This window comes from Xenopus laevis, chromosome 4S (genome assembly GCF_017654675.1).
Source record: "Xenopus laevis strain J_2021 chromosome 4S, Xenopus_laevis_v10.1, whole genome shotgun sequence".
NCBI lineage: Eukaryota > Metazoa > Chordata > Amphibia > Anura > Pipidae > Xenopus > Xenopus laevis.
In genome coordinates this window covers 1,679,590-1,704,327 of record NC_054378.1, presented here as the reverse complement: position 1 = coordinate 1,704,327, position 24,738 = coordinate 1,679,590, and the positions used below count along the sequence as shown (strand labels likewise).

The 24,738-nt window shown below is 41.3% G+C and overlaps 1 protein-coding gene across 1 annotated transcript; it reads left to right on the top strand.

Moving 5' to 3' along the window:
- The first annotated feature begins 5,290 nt into the window (after positions 1-5,290).
- Positions 5,291-15,848, top strand: slc3a2.S (solute carrier family 3 (amino acid transporter heavy chain), member 2 S homeolog). Its single transcript, NM_001086777.1, is given in 10 exon segments — positions 5,291-5,313; positions 5,987-6,400; positions 9,440-9,613; positions 10,143-10,246; positions 10,356-10,427; positions 11,263-11,327; positions 11,610-11,790; positions 12,176-12,319; positions 12,412-12,513; positions 15,021-15,848. Coding segments are annotated over 9 exon segments (1,611 nt in total). The 5' UTR covers positions 5,291-5,313; positions 5,987-5,988; the 3' UTR covers positions 15,378-15,848.
- The last annotated feature ends 8,890 nt before the right edge of the window (positions 15,849-24,738 follow it).

The window sequence follows — 24,738 nt, the reverse complement described above, 5'->3', positions numbered from 1 at the left end:
GGTCACACAACATTTTATAAGTTTATTTATATATGTGAAAATACTCCTTTTTCTAATTTTCACTGTTTCCCAAATATTGCCATGAAGTAAAATGGGAGAGATTGGGCCGTCACCAGGGGGGTAAGTAGAGAGGGGGCCCAGGAGGTATAGGGGTCCCTAATACAAATACAATTTCATTAAATATTGGTAAAACAGCTCAACCTCTAGACAATTTGGTGGTTTTTGCCCCAAAATTGTCTGAAATGGAGGAAAGTGAGTGGAAAAAGTGAGAATGCTTAAGAGTGACGGGAGACTGGGGTACAGAGGCCAAAATGTGGGAACTGCCGACTTCTACACAAGTCAGTCCCATTGCATGCTGGGTATTGTAGTCTTACATTCAACTTGCCACAAAAACCACATTACCCAACATGCACTGGGACACACAGGCTTGACACATTAGGGCAAGAAAAAACTTTAGCTGGTTTCCAGAGTACAAACCAACCAAAGGCCCAAAAAGTAGCCCAAATCTGTACCTTGACTGTACTTTCAAAACCCGCCTGGGCTTTAAATTAGTAGCCCAATTTGGCTGGAAAATTACCCACAGCTACTGCAAAAATTTCCATGACCAACAGACCTCCTTGTGTGCCATTACGTAATATAAATTATGTAAAATAAAGGCTTCAATTTGCCCATGTCTAGTAACCCATAGCAACCAATGAGATGTTTGTTTTCAAACAGCTGACTACAACATGCTACCTGCTGATGTTGCTATGGGTTACTAGACAATTAGCAAATTAGGATCACATATAACATTTCCCCCAGGAGGTTAGAGATTTTTATTCTAGTCCAGGGTTGCCAGGTTGGTGGTTTTCCAGCCAAATTGGGCTACTAATTTAAAGCCCAGGCTGGTTATGAAAGTACAAACTAGTCCCGGTACAGATTTGGGCTACTTTTTGGGCCTTTGGTTGGTTTGTACTTTGGAAACCAGTCCTTGCCCTAATGTGCCAAGCCTGTGTGTCCCAATGCATGTTGGGTAATGTGGTTTTTGTGGCAAGTTGAATGTAAGACTACAATACCCAGCATGCAATGGGACTGACTTGTGTAGAAGTCGGGAGTTCCCACATTTTGGCCTCTGTACCCCAGTCTCCCGTCACTCTTAAGCATTCTCACTTTTTCCACTCACTTTCCTCCATTTCAGACAATTTTGGGGCAAAAACCACCAAAATGTCTAGAGGTTGAGCTGTTTTACCAATATTTAATGAAATTGTATTTGTATTAGGGACCCGAATCTGTCCCATTTTACTTCATGGCAATATTAGAAAAACAGTGAAAGTTAATTTTAACATTTATTCATTTATTTTTTTCCCTGCACATATTGGGCTATTTTTGGGCTACTGTTGAAGTGACTTTGGCTAGTTTTGGGCTGGTTTTGTAGCGACTTTGGCTGGTTTTGAACATTAGACCTTGTTCTAGTCCTAAACCTCTGAATGAGCTTTTCTGGGTTTTAAGTTCAGATAGTAAACAACCAAATAATCAGTGGCGTAACTAGATATTACTGGGCCCCACAGCAAATTATTTTTCAGGCCCCCAAAATGTTTAGAGGTTGACTTGTTTCTCAATATTTATTGAAATTGTATATGAATTAGGGCCTCATGGGGCCCCTATACCTTCTGGGCCCCCCTGCAGCCGCAGGGTCTGCTTCCTCTATAGTTACGCCCCTGCAAATAATAATACCACACTTCAACACAAAGCACACACACAACCCTTACACTAGACCACAAGCCCATACAAACAGACCACTCTAACATTATGTCTCCCTATATAGTTAGTGAGGTGCCCGGCGTTCATTTGTGCTGTATCCCAGTGCCCTACAATATGATCTCCCTAGAATTACATTGGGAATCTCTATGTGCCGGGGAATATACAGTATATGTCAGTGCCATAGCCTATCTGTGCCAATATTTATGTAAGTTTGTGGAAATAACTAAATTGTGAGTTGTTTTTCTATGGCTTCATTGTGTTTGGGCCCTTCCTCTGCTCTACACTCAAATTCTAGACTGTCAAAAACAAACCTCAATGACCTGAGAAACAGCTTTCTCCCCTCTCCCCTTCAGTCTGTTTAGTACACGGAGCTCTGATCCTTATTTCTTAGAAGAATCTGGACGTCTCTTCCCTCCCCACATACCAAACTGTGTATATTTCTATTTGGCTTCAAAGCTCAGGCTGGGGCCGCCCTGTACTTAGGGTTACCACTTGCCCAGCCTGGCCAGTAACAATTAAAGGGACACTGTCATGGGAAAAAAACATTTTTTTCAAAAGGAATCAGTTAATAGTGCTGCTCCAGCAGAATTCTGCACTGAAATCCATTTCTCAAAAGAGCAAACAGATTTTTTTATATTCAATTTTGAATTCTGACATGGGGCTAGACATTTTGTCAATTTCCCAGCTGCCCCCAGTCATGTGACTTGTGCTCTGATAAACTTCAATCACTCTTTACTGCTGTACTGCAAGTTGGAGTGATATCACCCCCCTCCCTTTCCCCCCAGCAGCCAAACAACAGAACAATGGGAAGGTAACCAGATAGCAGCTCCCTAACACAAGATAACAGCTGCCTGGTAGATCTAAGAACAACACTCAATAGTAAAATCCAGGTCCCACTGAGACACATTCAGTTACATTGAGTAGGAGAAACAGCAGCCTGCCAGAAAGCATTTCTCTCCTAAAGTGCAGGCACAAGTCACATGACTTGGGGCAGCTGGGAAACTGACAAAATGTCTAGCCCCATGTCAGATTTTAAAATTGAATATAAAAAAAATCTGTTTGCTCTTTTGAGAAATGGATTTCAGTTCAGAATTCTGCTGGAGCAGCACTATTAACTGATTCATTTTGAAAAAAAAATTTTTTCCCATGACAGTATCCCTTTAAGCTTGAACCCAATGTTATTAATAGGGAAAATGCATAACAACATAGGAAGGCTGGTATTTTTTTTCAAGAAAAGGTGAGAACCCTTCAGTAGTACAAGAACATCTGATGGGCTGCCTGTAATGTCTCCTGGTTTAGGAGAATGTTCCCTTTTATATAAAAACTTTCAGAACATTATAGATCAGCGGGCCCCAACCGTTTTTGGCTTTGGGGACAGTTGTAGAGCCAAAGTTTTTTGCAAGAACCTGGTGAGGGTCGGGAGGGGTCGGCGTCCAATTCGTTGTGCCTCGTTAATTGGTCGCTAGGCTCAAGGGCCCAGTTCAAGACTGCCCATGGCCTGGTTCTGGGCCGCGGCCCGGCAGTTGGGGACCCCTGTTATAGATAGATCTATTCGGGGGAAAAAAATCCTTTCTAACTGGTATAACCTTCAACTGCCAGGTATAATCTGCAACTGCCAGGTGGGCCCAGAATTGTTGTGGAACCTTGAATGATGTTTGAAAAAAATTTCATCTTCCAGGATTTTTGTGAGCCCCTGAATGAATTTGCCTAAAAGTAAGAGCCATTAGCGGTGCTAACTGAAACAAGTAACCGTACTTAATGGGTTTGAAGCTTAGAGTCCTTTCAACCAGAAAAGCAAGTAACATGAAGTCTGACATCATACAACTTCATTTTAATTAGAACAGGTATGGGACCTGTTATACAGAATTCTTGGGACCGGTTATACTGAATTCTAAATGCGATTCTTGTCCCCTATTGCCCTGAAGGTTTAAACTGCTGCTCCAGCTCTCACCTTTCCCCTCCCCCAGTGCTCACCTTTCCAGGGTGTACAGGGGGTCCACTTTGCTAGTGCAGAGAGTGTGATTAGCCCTCGTTTTTTTTTTTTTTTTTATTGTTTTCGGAATTATTTGTGTTCTTCTTTTACAAGCTTTCAAATGGAGGTCACTGACCCCATCTAAAAATAAAAGCTCTGTAAGGCTTCACATTTATGGTTATTGCTACTTTTTATTACTCTTATTTCTATTAAGGCCCTTGGTTGCTAGGGTAATTTGGACCCTAGCAACCAGATTGCTGAAATTGCAAACTGGGAGCTGATGAATAATAAGTTAAATGACAATAATAAACAAATGAAAAAAATAAATAAAATGAAATCCAGTTGCCAAATGTCTTGGAATATCACTCTCTTACATGGTATTAAGGCTGGAACTACACGGTGCGCTTCTTTCTGATTCGATGCGATGAGAGGAAGCGCAGGCGTCACGTTGGATGCACCGAATCAAATGTAAGTAATACAAATGTCGCATCTACAAACTGATTGCATCCCACACAATGCGACATTTGTATTACTTACATTAGTTTCGGCACATCCAACGTGACACCTGCACCTTCTCTCGTTGCGTCGGATCGGAAGGACTCGCACCGTGTAGTTCCAGCCTAAGGGCTCTTACAAACGGGCGGTTTTCCTGCGCTCCCCTGTGTTGTGTTTTCTTCCGTTCAGCCGCAGGGGATCGCAGGAGGAGATGCAGTCAATTATACTCATGCAGACGCATGTAAGCAACAAATGCAGGTGGGACGCAGCATGTTGAATTTCACCTGTGATCGTGTGTGAGTACAGCCCCCTTCACAGTAATTGAGTGCGTCTACTCCTGCGCTCCCCTGCGGCTGAACGGAAGAAAGCGCAACGCAGGAAAAAAACGCCCGTGTGTAAGAGCCCTAAAAGTTGACTCAAATCTCAAATGGAATCATTTCTCAGTTCACCTGAAAACTTGTTCTACGACTACAGCTCGCATTATATTAAGCAGTTCCTTCTTAAAGGGGAACTATCGCAAAAATGAACATTTAATACAAGCTTCATCACACTGAAATAAGAAACTTTCTAAATAATTCTAATCAAGTAAATATTCTGCATCGTTTCTGAAATAATTAGAGCTCACTCAAATAACTGATTCCAGTACAAAGAAAATGAACACATTTTGGCACAAATCCTGCATGTAGAGAGACATGATGTCTGGTGAGTTTAATAGAGTGAGCTCTAATACATCTTCTAGGCAAAAGGAGCTCCCCTATAAGATATATTGGATGTAACTGTCAGTGAATATCTGACACCCAACTGCTGCATGAAGAGAGAATGAAGAGAAACAGATGCTGAGAGAGGAATAGTGAAGATAAACTTGATTATTTCAGAAACAATGCAGAATATTTAATTGATTGTATTTAGAAAGTTGCTGCAGCTTATTTAAAATTTTCATTTTCGCAATAGTTCCCCTTTAAGAAGGATTGGGAGGGGGGGAGTCTGTAGCTGAGGGAGGGACTATGAGCTCCTGCTTTATATAGTGAGACAGCCGCTGACACAGTGTCATTACAAGCACTTACTGACAGTTGCCTGGAGTGTGAGCTCAGGACACAAGGACACCGGTGAGACAGACGTTATCTGATTATTGCCTATATAAAGGGCAAATTATACTATAGTGCTATAGGAATCAATGGAGTCATTCTCATTGTACTGATGACTATATATAAGGCTGTGTTAATAGTATGTTTCATACATATTTTCATCTATGTTGTATATTTTGAAAGATTTTTTTTTTATATAATTTAAGGGGGTCATTTACTAAGCTCCAAAAAACCTGAAAAATTTGTGCTTTTTTTTGGGGGGCGGAAAAAAAAATCCCACATATTTATTATACCCCGAAGATGGAAAAAAGTCCGAACCCGAAAATCCGGCAAAGATATTTTGATCTGCGCTGGGTTTCGTGCAATAATCCAAAGATTTTGTGGTTTTTCTGAGTTCGTGGGTGGAAAACCCAAAAAATTCATACGATTAGTATGAGGGTATTTTCCCCCGCAAACAAAATTTACGTTAAAGTATATTGATAAATAAGGAGATAATATCAGTCGGAGTTGTATTCAGAAATTATTGAGAAAAATTTGAACTTTGATAAATGGGCCTCCCCGGTGTTTGTATAAAAGTTTTGCTTTGTTCATGTTACATTCCACAGGCCATTTTTCTTTTCTCTGTCTTTTTGTTTTCTTCTCTTCTCACCGCTGTTTGTTTTCTGCTGTTCCTTTGTTCCTTCATTGACTTCAGCCATGACCCAAGATACCGCCCTAGACATGAAAGACGTTGAACTGAATGAACTGGACCAAGAGAAGGTCCCAATGGCAGGTGGGGCCGGAGACAGCCCAAATGGAGGGGCAGAGAAGAATGGAGTTGTTAAGGTGAAGCTTGAAGATGAGGATGAGAAGAGTCAGAAATTTACAGGGTTGTCCAAAGAAGAATTACTGCGAGTGGCTGGTACCCCGGCATGGGTGAGAGTCCGATGGGCACTGCTGATTCTGTTTTGGCTAGGCTGGGCCGGCATGCTAGCAGGAGCTGTGGTCATCATCGTACAAGCCCCTCGTTGCCGACCTTTGCCAGCGATGGAGTGGTGGAACAAGGGACCCCTCTACCAAGTTGGAGATCCAGCAACCTTTCAAGAAGACGGGGCTGGAAATATTCAGAGTAAGTAACAGATTGTTATTTAGAACAAACGTGTGATTAGGAATATTTTTTCTATTTAATATTCTATCCCATGAGACCCATAACCAGTCATGACCGGGGGGATGAAGGTGAATCATTATGAGAGAGTCGGGCTTCTAGTCTGAGCATGAAAAGAGTTTTATTAGGGGTTTGTACTAAGGTGCTGTTACATGAAATACATCAGTTCTCTGCTATTAAGCAACCCTAGCCGCGTGCTTCTCTGCTGACGTATGAATGACACTGCATCACACTATTGCATCAGCTACTCTCCAACTGCCAGTTTCAGACAGTCAGGATTATTATTGCATCAGCTACTCCTGCACTTACAGGCGTGTTATTACGCTAGTGCCGGGGCCGATTTACTAGAATAATTCTCTAGTTCTAAATTTGGCTTCAGCTTCTTCAATATAATTTTTTTCTGTTTCTAGACAAAATATATTTATTTATCTATAAAGTAATTTCCTAGTGAATTCATTTGCCATTTAATGTTGTACTTTGAATACATTTTATTTTGTAGTGACCTCTGTATAGATTAGAAAGCTTTCCTTGCACAGCGCAGAATGTGAGAAAGGGGAAAAACAATGTACAGAGGGTATGAAGGCTGCGAGGAGGAGGAGGAGGGGGAGGGAGAGTATTTCAGAGTCCTGTGTTCTGAATGAGAGTGGGGGCTGGGAGAAAACATGTTCCTCTGCATTTCTCTAGGTTATCTGGAGGCATTAAACTTGCTTCTTAAAGGAGAACCAAACCCTTTATATTAAAATCCCCTACCACCCTCCCTGCTCCCCCCCCTCGGCCTAGTTGTTACCCTGGGTTAGGCTAAAGAACCCCCTATCCCCCCAGGCTGTGTCCCCACCATTCATTTAAACACAGAGACATGTTGTGGCAAATATCTGTGGAGGTCACAGGCTTAATTTAACATTTAAAGCATCAATGACTAGGTACACCCTGACCCCAGCTGTGGCTCATATTCTGAAAAAACGTGGGCTCACTGCCCAAACAATTAGGGTTACACTGAATCCAGGTTTCAGTTCGGGATTCAAACAGGATTCGGCATTTTTCAGCAGGATTTGCCCGAATCCTTCTGCCCAGCCAAACCGCATCCAAATCCTAATTGCATATGCAAATTAGGGGTGGGGAGGGAAATTGCCTGACTTTTTTGTCACAAAACAAGGAAGTAAAAAAAGTTTTCCCCTTCCCACTCCTAATTTGCATATGCAAATTCCCCCTGCTCCCCACATTGTGCATAACTGGCACTTACCCCAGTCTCTTGCATGTCTCAGACAAGACCAAGTCTGATGCACACTCGTGACTCAATACCCGTAACTAGGGTTGCCAGCTTTTCGACAAAAAAATACCGGCCTTTCTATATATTAATCTTTTTTCCCTATTAATAACATTGTGATCAAACATCATTTTTACCGGCCGGTAAAATACTGGCCATATGGCAACCCTAACAGTAACCAACTCCTGCTCCTAGAGCCACACTGACGCCTTCATTGATCTCCCTTGAGCCACAGCTGACCCCAGTCAAGTATCACTGACCAGAGGAAGGCAAAAAACTCTTTTCAGCCAATTATCGATACGAGCAGAAATTCCTTCCTGACCCCTTCCAGGCAATCGGTAGCAAGTACCCTGGAGCACAGTCCTTCCGAATGGCTCCATCTTACCTAGAGAGGGAGGGTGGGAAACAAAAAACAAAGTTAAAGGAACAGTAACACCAAAAACTGAAAGTGGTTTAAAGTAATGAAAATATTGTGTAATGTTGCCCTGCACTGGTAAAAATGATCTGTTTGCTTCAGAAACACTGCTACAGTTCATATAAACAAGCTTATGAGTAGCAATGGCGGAAATTGAAAAAAGGCTATATGGCACAGGATAAATAATGGATAACAGATAGCATTATGGTCTACAGAGCTGATCTGCTATCTGCTGTGTAACTTGAACCTTTTCTCCTTTGAATGGCTGCCCCCATGGCTACACAGCAGCTTATTTACATAAACTATAGTAATGTTTCTGAAGCAAACATAGCAGTTTTACTAATGCAGGGCAACACTGCATTATATTTTTATTATTTTAAAACAATTTAATTTTTTGATGTTACTGGTCCTTTAAGTCTGAGTTGCTTCACCTCCCCTTAAGAACCCTCCTGGAAAAACCAACTCCTCCCTTACCTCCACCTCCAGCCTGCCCCTCTTTTTCCCCACCACTGCCAGCCCCTCCATTGTTCTTACCTAGGGGGCTGGGGAAAAGGACACTGGGCTACATCTGGGGGGGAAGGGGGGCCCACCTAACCCCATGTCAGCCCTAAACGGCCTCATTTTACCAAATGCCCCTAACTCTTTACTTACCCCTCGTGGCAGATTCTGTGCCGTGGAGTTCACAGGCGCCATCTTCTTCTCTTCGGTAATCTTCAGGTCTTCTCTAAGAGCTTTGGCAATTTCGTGGTTTTCGGCTCATGTACAGTCATTAAAAAACCAGCAGACTGCGCCAACTGCGCATGCGCCGGCACTTACTTACCGAAGATTACCAAAGAGAAGAAGATGGCGCCCGTGAACTCCGATGCGCTGAATCTGTAACAAGGGGTAAGTACCAGGGGTAACACCTAGGCTGCGGGGGAGCAGGGAAGAGGGTCTATGGGGGGTAGGGTTTTTTTTTATAATTAAGAGTTTGGTTCTCCTTTAACAAGGTTGGTATGTGCTGAGAATGTGTCAATAACCAATACCAGAGGCTTTAAATATGATAACGTTGGAAATTATACCCCACCTTTTCTTGTTAAAATGACCCAAACATGGATGCCGTTCTGTCATTTAATAATCAGCAGCTTCTCTCTTTGCTTTTTTCTGGGTTTTGTGAACATTTTAAATATTTAACCCCCTGCAGTGCCTTTAAGGAAAACCGTAATTGTGACATGAGGTGAGAGGGGTCCCTTCTCCACTTTGCCTTAATGCTGTATTGTATAATAATAATAATAATTCTTTCTTGCTACGGAGGATAACAAGATTTTCCTTGCATCTCCTTCAGGTATAGAGAAGCGCATTGAGTCACTTTCCAGTCTGAAAGTCAAAGGTTTGATTATTGGCCCAATACACGTCACAAAGAAAGATCAGATCGGAGAAACCCAACTCACTGACATTGACCCCAATTACGGCACAAAGGAGCAATTCGCCAGTCTGCTGGAAGCTGCGCGCAAAAAGAGTAAGTGGTTTCAATGAGAGTCCGAGAGTTGTACAACTTTTTGTATCACCTGTTTCCCATTCCTTATAGATTGTCAGCTTAGCGTTAGCCTCTTAATCCAACTGATTCATTCATAACCTTTGTCTGTTAGTTTTTTGTTAAGTCCCCTGTTATGATGGAAGTGATGATGAAGTACTTTGTTATTATTAGGGATGCACCCAATACACTATTATGGATTCGTCCGAACCCCCGAGTCCTTTCGCGAAAGATTCGGCCAAATACCGAACTGAATCCGAATTTGCATATGCGAATTAGGGGTGGGAAGGGGAAAACATTTTTTACTTCCTTGTTTTGTGACAAAAAGTCACTCGATTTCTCTCCCTACCCCTAATTTGCATACGGATCCGAATCCTGTTGAAAAAGACCGAATCTTGGCCGAATCCGAACCAAATCCTGGATTCAGTGCATCCCTAGTTATTCTATCACTATTGAACATGCGGGTCAGCTTGTTTCTATCGCTTCCCATTCCTAAAATGTTCCTTTCTCGCAGGTATTCAGATCATCTTGGACCTTACTCCTAATTACCACAGTGAAAAGAGCTGGTTTGAAAAGACTGAAAGGGAGTCGATCGTTGACTTTGAGGATAATGTAACGGTGCGGCAGATTCAGTCGATATTAGAGACGGCATTTGAACTGATGCATAACTACACAACACTGTCGAAAGCAGATGTATTTGAAACATAATGCATTTCTCTATATTTAGGAAGCGGTTAATGTTTGGCTGGAACGTGGCGTCGGAGGAATATACTTTGGAGACAGTGAGAATTTTCCCAATGTGAGTAACATACTATTCTTACTAAAAGGAACATTAACATCAAAGGGTTTTTTTTTAAGTAATGATAATGTTTCGGAAGCAAACAAAGCAGTTTTACCAGTGCAGGCCAATTCATTTAATACACTTTCATTTGTTAGTGTTACTGTTCCTTTAATGTTTAGCCAATGTTAAAGGGATACTGTCATGGGAAAAAACATTTTTTTTCAAAATGAATCAGTTAATAGTGCTGCTCCAGCAGAATTCTGCCCTGAAATCCATTTCTCAAAAGAGCAAACAGATTTTTTTACATTTAATTTTGAAATCTGACATGGGGCTAGACATTTTGTCAATTTCCCAGCTGCCCCCAGTCATGTGACTTGTGCTCTGATAAACTTCAATCACTCTTTACTGCTGTACTGCAAGTTGGAGTGATATCACCCCCTCCCTTTCCCCCCAGCAGCCTAACAACAGAACAATGGGAAGGTTACCAGATAGCAGCTCCCTAACACAAGATAACAGCTGCCTGGTAGATCTAAGAACAACACTCAATAGTAAAATCCAGGTCCCACTGAGACACATTCAGTTACATTGAGAAGGAAAAACAGCAGCCTGCCAGAAAGCATTTCTCTCCTAAAGTGCAGGCACAAGTCACATGACCAGGGGCAGCTGGGAAATTGACAAAATGTCTAGCCCCATGTCAGATTTCAAAATTCAATATAAAAAAATCTGTTTGCTCTTTTGAGAAATGGATTTCAGTGCAGAATTCTGCTGGAGCAGCACTATTAACTGACAGCATTTTTGCCATGACAGTATCCCTTTAATGTGTAGGGTAATTAAATTCATGTTTATTCTGCAGGCAAGCAGTTTTCTTTCTGAATGGGGGAACATGACTGCCAATTACAGCAAAGAAGGAAAACCAAGGTGAATAGTGCTTTAAAGGGAGACTATATATATATATATATATATATATATATATAAATATATGTATATAAGAAGCTCTCACTACATGTTGTGTATATATATATACATATTTACTTTGTTTCATCTCTGTCTTTTCAAATTCTTTTTATTGAATTTTACAATAAAACAATATGACATCATCTATTTCATCTCTGTCTGTCCTTCTTTTCATTTGTGCCTGACAAATGTTCCTCTTTAGTTATTTTACCTTCTGAAATGTCATTTCTCATTCTCTCCCCCCAGAGTGTTACTGTTATCCACAAGTACTGTCCATAACAACCTTGCTGGTCCCTCAAACGAGACAGTTCAAGGCACACTCTTCTATCGCTTCCTGGATGCTGAAAACAAGAAAAACTTTAGTTCTTTGGGTGCGACCATCAAGCAATATGTGGCCGAGACTGGCATCCTGGGGAACAGTTGGATGGTGAGGACATTGGCATGTTCTTCTCAAATAATGGGCTAAAACAGCATGCCACCTTTATTACTAATATTGTTTAAAATGTATGTTCCAAGTTGAGTAAAGATTTTGGATATTAAGGTGTAAGCAGCTGAGTTATGTCTCTGTTGCTCATCTCTAATTTGATAACTTGCCTCTTCAATTATGGAAAGAGTGGGCACATAATTATGATGATTCTGGTGAAATGAGGCATTTTCTTCCTAACTAGTCATATATACAGTCATATATACGACATTAGGCAAGTGAGTAGGTGGAAGGCTTCATATGAACCAACTGGAAAGTGTTTCCCCCTCATCTGTGTATTATGTTCAAGTAGATAATAATAATAACAATAATATTGTTTCTTCCACAGGTTGGAGCACCACAAATGCGCCATTTGGCTTCTATGGTCAACGAGAATCTTCTTCGTGTCTACCAACTCCTGCTCTTCACACTGCCGGGGACTCCAATCTCTTTATATGGGGATGAAATTGGACTAAAAGACCTTTCTGGCCTGGTAAGTCAGATTGTCTGTAATATTGGCAGCTCTTTTCTCTTCCCAGTCGATAAAGCTTCTGTAATGACTTTCTTTCTCTTTCTTTTTTTCAGGCTGCACAGCTTTCAGGACCTATCATGCAGTGGGGAGAAGTTTCAGTGTCCAATAACTCTCCTCAAATTGCAACAGACGTAAATGCAAATGTCACATTTAAGGTGAGAATAGCACTAGAGCTAAGTTACAGTATGATTCTGTTTGGCTGTAGCAATGGAGAAGTCTACTGTTGGGTGGCCATACACGGGCTGATTAAAGCTGCCGATAATGGTCCTTTAGACTGATTCGTCAGCTTATCTGCCCGTGTCGGATTCTCCTGATTGATATCAGACCAAAAACCGGCCAGATATCGATCGGTCAAGTTTGATTTTTTTTTGAGATCCAGGACGTCATTGGCTAGTTGATGCAGTCCTGTGACCCGTCAGCGGCCATTCTCAGCATTGTAATCCGATTGTTCTGCCCTTGGGCTAAACGTTTGGATTCACCCGATATCCCCAGCTGTTAGTGGGCACATTGGATTCGCTTGTTTGGTCACGTCGCCAAATGAGCGGATCTAATAGCGTATGGCCACCTTTATATTCAACATCTACTGTGTTCAATTAAGCTGCCCCTGTGCCAATATTTGAATTTTAAGCATCTTGCCTCCCTATTGCTCTTGTGACTGCTTGAGGGGTTGTCAGTGTTGGACTAGATAAGAACACTTATCTAGATATTTCCAATCGCGAAAATGCGCGCCGGCGATCATGCGCGCCGAACGGCGCTGTTGCGCATGTGCGCCGAACGGCGATGTTACGCATGCGCGCCAAGCAGCGGTGTTGCTGGCCCGAGGCATTTTAGTAGGGGGACGGGGGGCCCCTGGACAGCAGTCCCGGTGGGCCCGGGCCCCCCAGTCCGACCCTGGGGGTTGTTGCACAACAGGACGGGATCTTTGCTGCCCTGTTCTTTCCATGTATGAACCAGTTAAAATGGAGCCACATTAATGATTTTTAGCCACTTTTTATTACCCTGTCCTCTCCAGGGCAAACTGTATCCATTCAGTGGTGATCCAGACACTGTTAGAGAAAAAGAGATGTCGATTATCACTGCTGATATACCTGGAAGGCTCAGCAAACTATCTATAGACAAATTAGACTATGGCCAACAACGACTATGGCCAACTAAACAAAATGAGGGTTTTGGTGCTAGCAGAAGTATTAATGAACTCATAGTTTGCTTACAGCAACATTAAAGTATACAAGCTCCATGAGAAACATCCCAACATACTTAGTCTATAACAATAGCAGAATATCATTCCACCAACATAAACAAAGTCACCATCAATCACAATGGGTTCCTTAGACCTCTAACTGGTTTCAGAAGCTTCAAATCATGAATAAATAGTGTAAACTACAACTTTTTTGGTCCCAAACCTGAAGTGCCGCCATTTTTATGGGATAATTCAAACAGTTATGGCAGGTTTGACATGCGCTCATTACTAATAGCTCAGTGTAGTATTAAATGGTATCACTGCTTTGGTTTAATATGTAATTAGATGGCTGCTTAGCATCAAGGTGTATAATGTATAAATGATGTGAACGAGACGCCTGATATTTACTGTGTAATCACCTCATTTCTGTTCCACTGCCCTTTAGTCTCAGATTTATGTCTGGATAATCAGCAGATTCATTCTTGCTGTCGTCAGCATTCCAAGCACATGTCTCCACTCAGCACATTTCATTGTTCTCTCATTTCCCCTTCGGCCAAGCCGGTTCCAGTAGTCGCTTAGCTACAACCTTTGTCCTACTTACTCAAGTTGGCTACGGCTACAAAAAAACGGCTTAACCAGACCACAGGGACTTGAATTACACACCAACAATGTTACTGTAATGCAGTGATCCCCAACCAGTATCAGATGAATGGCTACAGACATGGATGTAAAGAATATACATTTGCTACATTTTCATATGAGTTTAAAGGAGAACTAAAGCCTAACTAAAGAACTAGGTAGAAATGTTACCAGCCCAAGGCAACCACAGCCCTTTAGCAGTAAAGATCTGCTTCTCCAAAGATGCCCCAGTAGCTCCCCATCTTCTTTTCTGCTGATTCACTGATTCACATGCTCTGTGCTGCTGTCACTTACTGAGCTTAGGGAGCCACTCACAATATACAGTACACATAGAATAGAAATGTCACAATATAAGGCTGATTAGTAATTAATACACATAATTACTACATGGCAGCACAGAAACCAGTGCAATTAGCATCAGAATTGAATAATCAGCAAACCTGTAGCATCAGCTTATATTACAGCCAGGGAAGCTCATTTTCTGCTGGATAATTAGTGACGAGCCCTAAGCTTAGCTTCTCAACAGCCAATCAGAGCCCACTGAGCATGTGAGTGTCACAGACACTTTCCAAGATGGTGACCCCCTGTGACAAGTTTGAAGTCCTGGATCATTGCTGCTATTGACAAGCTCAAACTTTAGCCTCCTGCAATAAGTTCACTATAGAAAATAGGACATTTTTAGCCACATTCATTTTTAGGGTTTAGTTCTCCTTTAAGCAGAAAAGGGTAGAGCCCAGGTTCTGTAACAATCATTGGACAATAACAATAAGCCAATCGTCTTTGCTAAAACACAGCAGTCAGTTGGACTGATTACTAATATCGTTATTCTATATGTATCTGCAGGGACAAGATGCCGACAAGGGGTCGTTCCTAAACGTATACAGGAAGTTGAGTGACCTGCGGGGGAAAGAGCGGTCCCTCCTGCACGGCGACTTTGCACTACTATATAATAGTGACCAGGCCATATCTTTCCTAAGAAGTTGGGATCAGAATGAGCGATATGTGACGGCTTTAAACTTTAACTACGAGGGGGAGGCAGAACTGTTCCTGAAACAAGATGGAGACAAAGAGCTGCCAGAACAGGGAACAGTTGTGTTGAGTTCCAACCCACAACGAAAAGACGGGGACACTGTTTCCCTAAAAAGCTTGAAGTTAGGAGCCGGAGAGGCTTTACTCCTTAAATATCCTTATAGTGGATAACCCCCGACATCCCTGTGAGGGACAAACACTTCCACATTCCACTTGCTGAGCCTTTTTCTCCAGTGCCAAGACGCACAGGTTAACTTTCCCTTTAAACCCTTTACCACCCGTCTCAGTGAGAGATTTATATAATGTGTCGTTTATATTTACCAGGCGTCTAGTTTATTTCATGTTCAGAGGATAAAAACTTCAGAACAGTTCCTGAAACGCGTTAAGAGCAATAAGTGTCGTTTTTCTGCTTCGTTTTGTGGTTTTGTCACTATTTTGTGCAAATAGGAAATCTCGGAGGATTTGTCATTTCATGTTTATTTGAGGCTGCGGCACTTTTAGTCCTCTGAGCCTGGAGAGATGGACGGGAATATCAATGTCTGAGGGTCTCGTTTATTTGGGGAGGGAAAGTTTGGTTACAGTTTAGCAACACGGGGCTGGTCAGCAAGAAATTCCTACTTCAATAAAGTTAGTGTTTGTGAATCTGTGTCTGTGTGTTGTTATTGTACAATTCCTTACTGGATATTCACATTTTTCTCTACGTCCATCATTCATCTCTCTATATATAAATAATGCACCTGTTTACACCTGTATACTCGTTAATAATAATAATCATTTTGTATACTAAATATAAACATGAACTTACTGCACCACAAGCCTAATCAAACAAATGATTTATGCTTTCAAAGTTGGCCACAGGGGGTCACCATCTTGTAACTTTGTTATACATCTTTGCAAGACCAAGACTGTGCACATGCTCAGTGTGGTCTGGGCTGCTTAGGGATCATCATAAATGATCAAAACAGCACAAATAAGTCAAATAATATCTGCCAGAAGCCGATACACAAGACTGATTAATAATCAGAATATACAGACTGCACTGGGTCCTGTGTTGTCATGTAATCTAATGTGGATTTTATAGTTTTTCTATTGTTTAATACAAACTTTCTCCAACTCTGCAGAACCAGTGGCTGCAGCAAAATAATCCTCCAAATAGAATCCCAGTTTATCTGTTTAAATCTGGCTCCATGATCTTTGTCCCTGCAGCTGGAGTTGGAAACAGTAAAGGGGATGTAAAGGAAAAATAAAATCCAATACAAATCTCTACAAAGTCGCCGACTGCTCTACAGGGAAACAAACAAAGCTGCTTGAGTTCTGCATGGCTGGGAAGTAAGGCGGGGGCTCCCCCTGCTGTACATAAGTATGATTGTTTCCCTGCAGAGCAGTTAGGGACCGTCTGACAATTCCTATCCACAGCAGTAAATGAAGGGAGAATTTCACTGCATACAGTCAGGTTTCTTATAAAAACAGTACAGATTTTTTAATTAAAGTATATTGGAGATAGGTTTCTTTTTCATTAAATGGGATTTTATTTATTTTTCTTTACATGCCCTTTAAATGTATGGGACAAATGCAGATGTAGCTGCTTAATAAACATGCAGTGCTGAATTAACAAATACCTTCATGGTGGCGGTTTTTCGGGGGTGGACAGTGAGTGACATGGAACGCTTAGGGGGTTATTTATCAAAGTCCAAATTTATCTCAACATGTTCTGCCAAAGACTCCGATTACATCTGCACGTCTTTCCCTCGCTTATTTATTATTACATTTTCCTGAAAATGTGGTTTGCGGGAAAAAATTCAAATTTCACATGTTTTTTTTTTTTTTTTGGATTTTCCACCTGAAAACTCAGATTTTGTATGCTTTTTTTCCCAAAACTCAAAAATCTTTGGGATAATGCATAAGACCCAGCACACATCAAAAAAATCTTTGGGACTTCTCCCGTTTACTTATATGTAACCTCGACTGGTCTGAGATGCCGGACATTCTGATTGGACTTTTTTTCCATCCTCTGGGTTTAATAAATACTGAAAAATTCGTGATTTTTTTAAAAGTCTGAATTTATACAAAAAAAATCACAAATGTTTTCAGGATTTTTGCATTGGGAGTTTAGTAAATAACCCCCTTAGAGTGCAGAGGGCGGTGTAGACAGGGATGTTGTGTGTGTGTTTGTCTGCTCCCATTACACCCAGGTTATGTCAGTGACACTACTTGTAACATGACAACTTTTGTGGCCTGTAGACAAACTACTGACCTGCCGACACAATTCAGCACTTATTTGCTCTACTACAAATCGCTTCTTCGGGCGACTAATCTCCCCAAACTGCCTCCCGTCAGCTAGAAACTAAATCACCAGCGGGAATGCAAGTGGTGCGCTTTGTTTTCCGAAGTTGCCTCACGAGGAAATTTCAGACGACTTCAGTAAAAGAAGCGCTCCGAGTGCCATCCCACCATTGATTTCTAGCTGGCGGGAAGGCTTTTCGGGGAAATTAGTCGCCCGAAATTAGTCTCCCCGAATCTGAGCGTGTGTCTCTGCCCTTAGGTGTAGTTATCCATCTGTCTCTAATCCCGTTCTTGTTAAGTCACCGATAGACACATGGGACTTAATTGTGATTTCACTCCCAAATTTCCTGAAATGATTCTTCTGGCTAAAAAAGTGCACATTAGTAACAGAAAGAATAAATCTGCAATGGATTTAGTGATGGGGCAAAACAATTCTACATAATGATAAACTGTACAGTCAAGAATGTATAGAGGAACTTTGCTTAAAGGAGAAGCAAACCCAAAAGTTAAAAAAACCCAAAGATTACCGAATCGGCTTAAGATGGCGCCCATGAATTCCGATGTCTGAATCTGCACCGAGGGGTAAGTTAAAAGTTTGGGGCACTTGCCCGGGGTAACACTTAGGCTGGGGGAGGAGGATCTATATAGGGTAGAGGGGTAGGTTTTTTTTAGCTTTTGGGTTTGCTTCTCCTTTAAAAGAAATATTTAAGCTACACACAGGGGCAGATGATCAAGGGTCAAATAGAAAATTTGAAGTTGGAATTTTCGAATTATTTTATGGTCAAAGCTTTCAAATTTGACTAGGGAGTTATTCAAATTTGATTCAAGTTTTTTTAAAAAAAAAAAAAAAATCAAATTTCGAGATTTATCATACTCTGGCTCTTTAAGAACTCACAGTTGACTATTTGCCACCTAAAACCTGCCGAATTGCTGTTTGATTCAATGGGAAACGTCCAGGGATCAATTTGGAGTTCTTTGCAGCCTTCCTGACATTCAAGTTTTTTTTCAGAGAAATAACTCTAATCAAGTTTTTTAAATTCAAACCGAATTGAAGTTTTTGGGTCGATTTAATTCAACCGAGTTTGAAAAAAATGCGATTTTTTTTTTTTTTTAAATAAATTTTGACTGGTCGAATTGGTGGGAATTTTTAAAAACTCGAAATTTGACCCTTTGATAAATGTGCCTCACGGTGTCACTTATCAGATGGCAATTTGGGCCTAATCCGCCATGTGACAGTTGAATCGGATCTTTTTCAGGCAATATTGCTCTGCCGGGTTAATCTCATGTCAGGCAACAGCTTTTGTTGTACTAATACAATATTTGTAAAGTCGGCTTCAATTATGGACACAGAACTCTGGAAATTCTTCTATGGTTTTTACAGTGGGAGGAAATGATTCAGGGGCCCATTTACTTAGTTCGAGTGAAGGAATAAAGGAAAAATAGTTCGAATTTCGAATGGTCGAATATGGCTACTTGGACCTTCAACTACGACCTTCGACTTTGAAATGAACGATTTGAACTAAAAATCGTTTGACTATTCGACCATTCGATAGTCGAAGTACTGTCTCTTTAAAAAATTCTTTAACCCCCTAGTTCGCCACCTAAAAGCTACCGAGGCCCATGTTAGCGTATGGGGAAGGTCTTCATAGGCTTCCTAACAATTTTCTGATTGAAGGAATATCGTTCGTTCGTAGGAATAGCACAAAATCCTTCGACTTTGATATTCGAAGTCTAAGGATTTTACTTCGACGGTCGAATATCGAGGGTTAATTAACCCTCAATATTCGACCCTAGGTAAATTTGCCCAAAAATGTTATAGAGACAAATTGTTTACGGTTTTGTTTCTTTATCTCCTTTTTAGGGTTTTGTAACAAATGGGTTTTAAATGGAAACTGTCACATGAGCTTATAAAGTTCACTGGTGACATCTTGTGGGAGTAAATGGATTTTTTTATATATATTCCCGTATTTAATGCACTCATTTATAATATCGGCTTATTATGTCTGAGTATTTATATTACATGTTTTTCTACACTCATTAATGATGTCTAATAATAAATATTGCTATATAAATATAGATGTTCTTGAAACTATGGCTGACACTGATACCTTCCTATATCTGTAGAGCTGGGGGGGGACTCTGGTCAAAGCCTAGACCTTGAAGGTGGAGGTTATTGAAGTGAAAAGGTTTGACAACGACTGCTCTAGTAACAAAGCTGTCCAAGTAAAGGTCAGGGGCCCTTCCAATTATTTTTTACAGGGCTCCCCAACTGTTCCATTTGCCCCTTTATGCAGCACCATAATTATAATCCTATTTGGCCTATGAACGGATATGGAAAATTGCATCGTAGGCCTATGTTTGTGTTGAAAAAAGTTGGACAACTCTGCCTTAAAATGATGTCGATGTTTGTTTCAAGATTGTGATAGAGAATATTTGTTGTTACGTTTCTGACTGTATGATGGATTGTCTCTGTGGGAAAGAGAATTAGTAAATCATGTGTCAGATCTGGGCTGTTTAACAGAAATACTGATGTAGACATGAATGTGGCCAGCGCTGGATACAGTATCGAGCAGGGGTCCCCATCCTTTTTTACCCATGAGCAACATTCAGATGTAAAAATAGTTGGGGAGCCATGCAAGCATGACAATGTTTCCTGGGGGTGCTGAATAAAGGCTGTGATTGGCTATTGTACAAAATACAAAAAGGAAAAATTGTGAGAGCACTCCATGGCTAAATAAAAATGTACTAAAATACATTGGAAGTGCTACTGATCTGGCCAAATTAACTACAGACATAGAAAAAAAGAAGAAAAATTGATCAATGCACATTCCCTGGGCCCCTGTCATATCAGTAATCTATGCAGATGCATGTATTTACAAAGACAGGGGGGTTTTTAGTTACAAAATGATGATCATAAGATTGATAAGCCACCATACCACGTCAAGGTAAAACCCATATGGCGGTCCCTAACTATTTACCTCTGGTCATAATTTCAAATGCTAAAGCCTCCCGGCATAAGAGCATTACCTGAAAAATAAGGTCTCCCGACCTGGGCATTGGTTTTCATCATAGGGCTTAGTCCTCCCCCGCCATTAGCTTTCAAAGGGGAGAGATAACCTAGACCCCAGCATTGGTTCCATGAGATTAATCCTCCCCCGCTTGCGGCTTTTAAGAGAGAGAAACTGCCCAGACCAACACCCATTTCCAAAGGCATTGTTCCACCATTTAAAGAGACAGGTATGGGGGTGCTACAACCACATGGAAGCCTGGCCTGCAGCATAGCTGCTGAACTTCCAAACAGAATAAATCTGCTACAATACAAAATACAAAAAGGAAAAATTTTGAAAATTCTTCTTTTTTTCTGTGATTGGCTATTGGTAGCCCCTATGGTAGTCCTGTAGCCTACTAGAGACTCTGTTTGATAGGACACCTGGTTTTTAAGAAACTAAAACTTGCCCCCAGCCTGGAATTCAAAAATAATCTCCTGCTTTGAGGCCACTGGGAGCAACATCCAAGGGGTTGGAGCAGTGTCGGACTGGGACACCACGGGCCCACCCAAAAACCTTAGACCAGGGTCACTATTATTCTCCCTCTCCTCACTCCACCTAGTCTCTTTTCTTTACAGACTATAATCTGTTATTCCATCTATTTAGCCTCTTTGTTCTCATAGAAATAAGGAATGGCCATGAAATAGGCCAAATGTTTAGCAGCATGAGGGGCCACTGACACCTGGGCCCACCGGGACCTTTCCTGGTATCCCTGTGGGCCAGTCCAACACTGGGTTGGAGAGAAATATGTTACTCACAAACTACTGGTTGGGGATCATTGGTATAGGTCAGTGATCCCCAACCAGTAGCTTGTGAGTAACATGTTACTCTCCAACCCCTTGGGTGTTGCTCCCAGTGGCCTCAAAGCAGGTGATTATTTTTGAATTCCAGGCTTGGAGGTAAGTTGTGGTTTCATAAAAACCAGGTGCACTGCCAAACAGAGTCTCAATGTAGGTTGACAATCCACATAGGGGCTACTAAATGGCCAATCACAGCACTTATTTGGCACCCCAAGAACATTTTTCATGCTTGTGTTGCTCCCCAACTCCTTTTACTTCTGAATGTTGCTCACGGGTTCAAAAGGTTGTGGATCCCTGGTATAGAGGGACAGTTCTAGAGTTTATATTGTACAATGTGCTAATTAAGTGCACTTACCATGAAGGCGGCATCCACACAGTTCTTCATGGCCAAGCCACTAGATTCCAAGACATCTGGAGTCATGAGGAGTGGAGGAGAGAGGACGGCCATCTCGGAGCCACTCACTTTCTTGAAGTTCACTCAGACTCAGCCTGCAAGTGGGGTCCACAATCAGAAGGCCTGAGAATTCCCCATAAGTACTTTGTAATACTCTTATAACTGTGCACTATAGTCTGGGAGGCACATATAAATGCAATTTTGCCACAACCCACATTCTGGTTTTCAGACAAGAGGGTGCAGACAAAGCCCCAGAAGCTGGGTCACACCCCTCAATAGCCCTACATTCATGCCTACGCACACAAGTCTTGAGGTGACGACACACAAAACATTGAGAACAGAGAACAAAAGCACATTTTTTGCACTCATGACCAAAAAGAAAGTAGAGGCGACAAAATGTAACATCTTGTAATGTTGAATATTCCTCCTGCAGCCTGATAACCATAGATGGACTACAGCTCCAGGAACACTTTACTAAAGGTACTTGCAGGAAATTGAAATTTAAGTTAAAGGATAAGTAAACCTTTAAAATAAGCGATTTTAAAATTGATGAGAGTGCTATTGTAAGCACTTTTGTAATTTATATTCATTATTTATTCTTTTTTCATTCCAAGATATTAAGGGATACATGTGCTGTTAATATGAATGTATTTTGTTACAACAGCGCCACCTGCTGGTCAGTTTCCCACCAGTCTGACCAGCAAGTAGTCAAGGAAGTTGTCAGGAGAAAGAAAGAGGCTGATGTTCTTCTGCTTAGGAAAGATGTCAGAAAGGTTTCTAATTTTATTCCTAAGCAGAAGAACATCAGCCTCTTTCTTTCTCCTGACAACTTCCTTGACTACTTGCTGGTCAGACTGGTGGGAAAATGACTAGCAGGTGGCGCTGTTGTAACACAATTCATTCATATTAACTGTACATGTATCCCTTAATATCTTGGGATGAAAAATTAATAAATAATGAATGTAAATTACAAAAGTGCTTAAATTAGCACTCTAATCAATTTTACATTCATTTATTTTAAAGGTTTGCTTATCCTTTAAACATATTTATAGAATACATGACCAAATAGAGGTCTATAGGCTGTAACCAAGAATGTTGGGATTGTTCTGGGCCACATTGCTCAGACGCTCAGTAGGCTTAGGTTCCATGCATCATTTTAATGTTATCCAACCCCCTGGACATAGGGTATATCAGATTTTCACACTGTGTAAAAAAAGAGTTGGACCGGTCTCTTCCAAGCAAATGATCCTCCAGAGAAAAGACTCTGGCTGAGGTTTATTGAGCAACTCGAATGTGATCAATCTGTGCCATTGGATCCTGATGGAAAATCCACTGGTCAGCTCGGCTTTCATAAAGCTTTGATGGCTTGCCAAAGACGTAGCCCTCCAGTAATCAGCTCCTCACATGGTTCTGTTTGGCTGCAAGAAGACATAGCGTTTCCTCTTGTACCGCGTTTGTTTGTCAATATCATATTTCCCAGGTGTTTTCCCAGTGTAGCACACAAAGTTGATGTTGTTCAGGCTCATGGAAGTGCATTTCTTCTTATACAGTTAAATATAATTCCAATATTTTCCACAAACTCATGTTAGAATTCTGTATCGTACTTTGCTATTTTATGCTAAAAAAGCCATAATCCTTCAATGGCTTCAGCCTGCGCCTCCCTCAGTTCAATACTGGCTTACCTTGGTCAACCGCACTTTACTACTCATTAAACTCACTTATGAAGCTCGTGGCTCCTCAACTAAATTCGAAAAAATCTGGGAGAGATGGCTTGAGATATACCCCAACCCCAAAGTTCTGTAAATGATTTGATCCAAACCTGTCTTTGACAAAAGCAATGTTTTGTCTTTTGTTAAATAAAAGTGAACTTTTAAAAAAAAAATATATATAATTCCAATATTTAAAAAGGGATTACGATCTCAGCCTGGCAATTATAGGCCAGTAAATCTGACATCTGTGGTGGGCAAATTATTTGAAGGTTTGTTAAGGGATCACATTCAAAATGTTGTCCTAGTGAATGTCATTATGGGCAGCAATCAGCATGGCTTTATGAAGGATAGGTCATGTCAGACTAATTTGATTGCATTTTATGATGAGGTAAGTAAGATGCTGGACAGTGGGGGGGCAGTAGATGTGATCTATTTGGATTTTGCCAAAGCGTTTGATACTGTGCCCCACAAACGACTGCTTTCTAAACTAAGGTCTGTTGGGCTTAATGAAGTCGTTTGCACGTGGATAGGAAACTGGCTACAGGATCGGGTACAGAGGGTGGTTGTTCATTGTACCAGCTTCTAGCGTTCCATTTTCTTCATTTTATGCCATTTTTTTGCTTTCCACCCAGTCACTTACAGACTGCCCTTTTAACCCTTTCCCCTTTTCTGCTTTTTAAAGGTTTTCCATAAGCCACTGTACCCCCTTTTCCGCTCTGCCCTTACCAAGGGCACGTGGAGCATCATCTCCGCTCCTCTTAGCTGCATTTTTCTTTCAGACTATGAGATAGGGTTGCCACCTTGATATGATGAGATGAGAAGATTCGAAGAGATTAGTCGCCAGCCATCAAAGTGCCATCCTGGAGGTGATTTCAATTCTAGCCGGTGGGGAGGCAGTTCAGGGATATTAGTCGCCCGAAGAAGAGGCGATTTGTCGCCTGGTGACTACATCTCCCCGAATCTTCTCGTCTGTCTCTGCCCTAAGGATTAATTATTTCTTAAATAGGATCAAGTACAAGGCAATATTTTATTTTTACAGAGAAAAAGGAAATCGTTTTTAAATTTTTTAACCTTTTAATTAAAATGGAGCCTGTGGGAGATGGCCGTTAATTCGGAACTCTGGATAATGTGTTTCAGGTAGGGATGCACCAAATCTAGCATTCGGTTCAGGATTCGGCCTTTTTTCAGCAGGATTCGGATCCAGCTGAATCCTTGTGCCTGGCCGAAACCAATTATAATTTGCATATGCAAATTAGGGGCGGGAAGCAAATCATGTGACTTTTCGTCATAAAACAAGGA